General features: G+C 36.4%; 1 protein-coding gene across 1 annotated transcript in view; it reads left to right on the top strand.

The window, feature by feature from the left end:
- The first annotated feature begins 643 nt into the window (after positions 1 to 643).
- Positions 644 to 3,225, top strand: part of SKIC3 (SKI3 subunit of superkiller complex) — a 112,913-nt gene continuing 110,331 nt past the window's right edge. The window contains exon 1 of the mRNA XM_019656268.1: positions 644 to 733. Coding sequence (XP_019511813.1) covers positions 644 to 733 — 90 coding nt within the window. The remainder of the gene's footprint in view (positions 734 to 3,225) is intronic.

Below are 3,225 nucleotides of genomic sequence, written 5' to 3'. Positions count from 1 at the left end.
TCTTGCATCATAGTTACTGAAATTTGTTTGTTAGTAGTACTCTTTCACTTGGATTTATTCTACTGAACCTTGGTTAGTATAGAATTGGGTTAAGATTGGTATGTGTTTTGGGTCCTGGTCCATAAGATCATTTTTGGAGAGTGAGTATAATTCATATACAACTCAATTTCAACAAATATTTATTAATATGTACAATTTGTCAGATACTAGGTACTGGCTCTAAAGCAGGAAAAAAAAAAGACAAAAATCCCTCCTTATGTGGAACTTATGTTCTGAGGGGGTTGGGGAACAGATAATAAATAAGATAAATAAATAAAATGTATAGTGTATAAAATATAAGTGTATAAGATGGTAATAAGCACTTTGAAAAAAAAATAAATGCAGAGTTAGAGAGGGGATTAAGGGGATTTGGGTGGTTGGGAGTTGGGGGAAGGCAGTGCTGACATTTTAAATTGTGTGGCCAGGGAAGGTTTCACTGAGAAAGTGACATTTGAGTAAAAATCTGAATTGAGGGAATAAGCTATGTTAAGGGGAAAAAGAGTATTCCAGATAGAAGGAATCACAAGTTTCTTAAGGTTGTTGGAACTGTTACAGTTAGATAGGTTATTATTGTAGATACAAATAGGCTTTTTATTTTGACAGAATGTCCAGCAAAGAAGTGAAGACTGCTCTAAAAAGTGCTAGAGATGCAATCAGAAACAAAGAATACAAAGAAGCTTTGAAACATTGTAAGGTAACCAATATTTTTTTCTTTACGGTAGAAGTATATTACCTATATAACCATATGGATTCATAATATGTGAATCATTTAGTATTTAAATATAACAAAGTGGTAAGGTCATTTAGTACAATCATCAGAGTGGTTGTGCTACGATAAGTTACTTCTGCCACACTTAATTTTGTCTTTCTCTGTATTGGTAACTTATCAAAGCCAAGTTCTTAAAACCTAATTATCTCTTAGGTATCTTCTGATGTGTTATACTATGGAATATCTTAAAGTTTTGATTTTTTGTTGACATTCTAATTCTGTTTGGTTTGTGGATGGGAGAATCAAGATTCTGAAGCTCCTTTATATGTTGATGGGAATATTCCAAGAGGGAGAAATTAAATGTGCTGGAGAGATGGAGCGAAGTGGTAGGAGTAAAGTCCATGGGAAGGTGAGAGAGGATGGTATCCAGGGATAAAGAGAAGGGCCTTCGATATTTCTTCCATCTTAAAAGACGGGAAGATAGATGCAGATCCATTGCTGTCAGGTTTGTAGATTTGCGGGTGGAAAGATAAGAGTGTACCCCTCTAAGGGCTTCTATTTTCTAGTGAAATATAGGCTGAGAATGGAAGAGGAGTTGTATACGAGGTTTGAGACAAAAGAGGTATGAAATAGTTATTATTCTTAGTGCAAAAACAAACATACTAGTAAGGATTGGAAGGGTTGCCGGGCCCTAGTGAATATCCATTTGAAGTTTCTTGTTATTATAATGAAATCAGTGAACTCAGCTGTGTAGTTTCTCCTTGTATGTTCAGTTCCTCAGGTGATAGAATGATTACAGGAATTGAGGTGGCGAGGGCATTTTCACTGAAGGAAAGGGGAGTGCCTAGGAGCTTGGTAGATGGCAGCAACAGGAAGGATACTTTTCATAGGCTCGCTGGATGCCTTGGACTTCAAAGGTAATGGGGTTTTTGAAGGAGGAGAAGAGGAATGAAGGTGACAGTGGGAGCAAGGAGGACCCCATCCACATTTCCTGGTCCTGTGATACGTGGGATGTAAGAGAAAAGAAGTCAGCTGCAGCATGTAAAATCTATAGGGGAATAGCCAAGTCGCAGGTGAGGCAGAACTTAGTACAGTTAAAAGAAAGGTTAAAAATGTAGAGGGAGCTGAGCTGTTCCAGATTGGGAGTTCTAGAGGGCACATTGAAGAATTTGGGAGAGTGAGAGGGAGGGAATTGGATAAGATGGGGGGAAATACACAGCAGTATGCATTTACTGTAAATACACAGAGTCTTAAGGGGTAAAGGATGCCCTGGTGAGGTTTAGGTTTCTAGTGGTGACTTAGCCCAGCAGGGATAGAGGCCATGACAGAAATTTTTGATAGAGAAGAGGGTAGGCCGTCTATTCAAGCTGTGGAGGGAGCAGAAGCGGGGGGGACACACACGACTATTTCCTTTAGCACTAGGCTCATCTAACTAATACACATGTGAACCTATTTCTGTTATTATATACAATAGTCTTTTTGATTCAGATATGAATTCCTCCAAGTAATTGATACTAGAGAGACCCAACTAGAAAGCAAAATGGGGAATTAGTCAGTNCTATTTATGTACCTGTCTCATATTTTACATAATTTAGATGGATAATGGTTAAGGAACAATCAGAAATTGCATTCAAAAAGAAGATAGAAGCAGTGAAAGTAGGTAAAAGGTAAGTTAAGTGTCCAGAATTCTAAATAATAGGTAATTGGAGTCTACTTTTACTTAATAATTGTTTTTACCAATTCCTTTCAGAAGAAAGGTCATCACAAAATGCCTTTAGACTTTTGTTATTAGATTTAAAAGTATCATTTACTTTTCTGTAATTTTCACTGTCATTGTTACTATTATTTATAATTTTTGTTGTTATTAATTAATTAATTTTTTGCTTTGTGGAATCTTTGTATCTGTACAATTGAATGTAGCTTAAGGTTCCATAGCTTTAGATGGAATGTGTAGGACATATTAATTCATCTACCCATATTTATTAGTTTTGAGATACATCACTGTCTTTTTGGCATGGCTATCACTTTCTAACTTTTTAAAAGTGCAGTTGTTGATACTTTTTATGCTTAATATGTTGAATTAAAATCTTTTAGGTTGGTAGAAAACTTTCACTAAGTGAAATGTGCAAAACAAATGCTCTTATTTAGCAAAATCAATTGAGATTGAGGAGAAAACATGGGAGGAGATGTGTAAGAGGAAAACGTGCGGGGCTGAGGAAGAATAGTAGACTCTTGTAAGAGAGCCAGGTTTTTCTTTGAAGTATTAGAAGTACTTGGAATGGAGTGAAGTATCCCAAATAGAGGAGTATGGGATTACATGGAGTCATTTTGGATAGTAGTTCTTTACTCTGTGAGAGGAAATGGGTTTGATGGTACCTATTAGATGCTCAATAAAGCTTTGTTTAGAAAATGAGTCTCTCCCTTCTCTACCTAACCTCCCAAAAAGAGGAAGATGTTTTCAGGGCTAGAAGGTGGCA

Source organism: Hipposideros armiger, unplaced genomic scaffold (genome assembly GCF_001890085.2).
Source record: "Hipposideros armiger isolate ML-2016 unplaced genomic scaffold, ASM189008v1 scaffold_257, whole genome shotgun sequence".
In the NCBI taxonomy this organism is placed as follows: domain Eukaryota; kingdom Metazoa; phylum Chordata; class Mammalia; order Chiroptera; family Hipposideridae; genus Hipposideros; species Hipposideros armiger.
The sequence above is the reverse complement of the archived record's forward strand: the minus strand, read 5'-3'. Positions and strand labels throughout refer to the sequence as shown.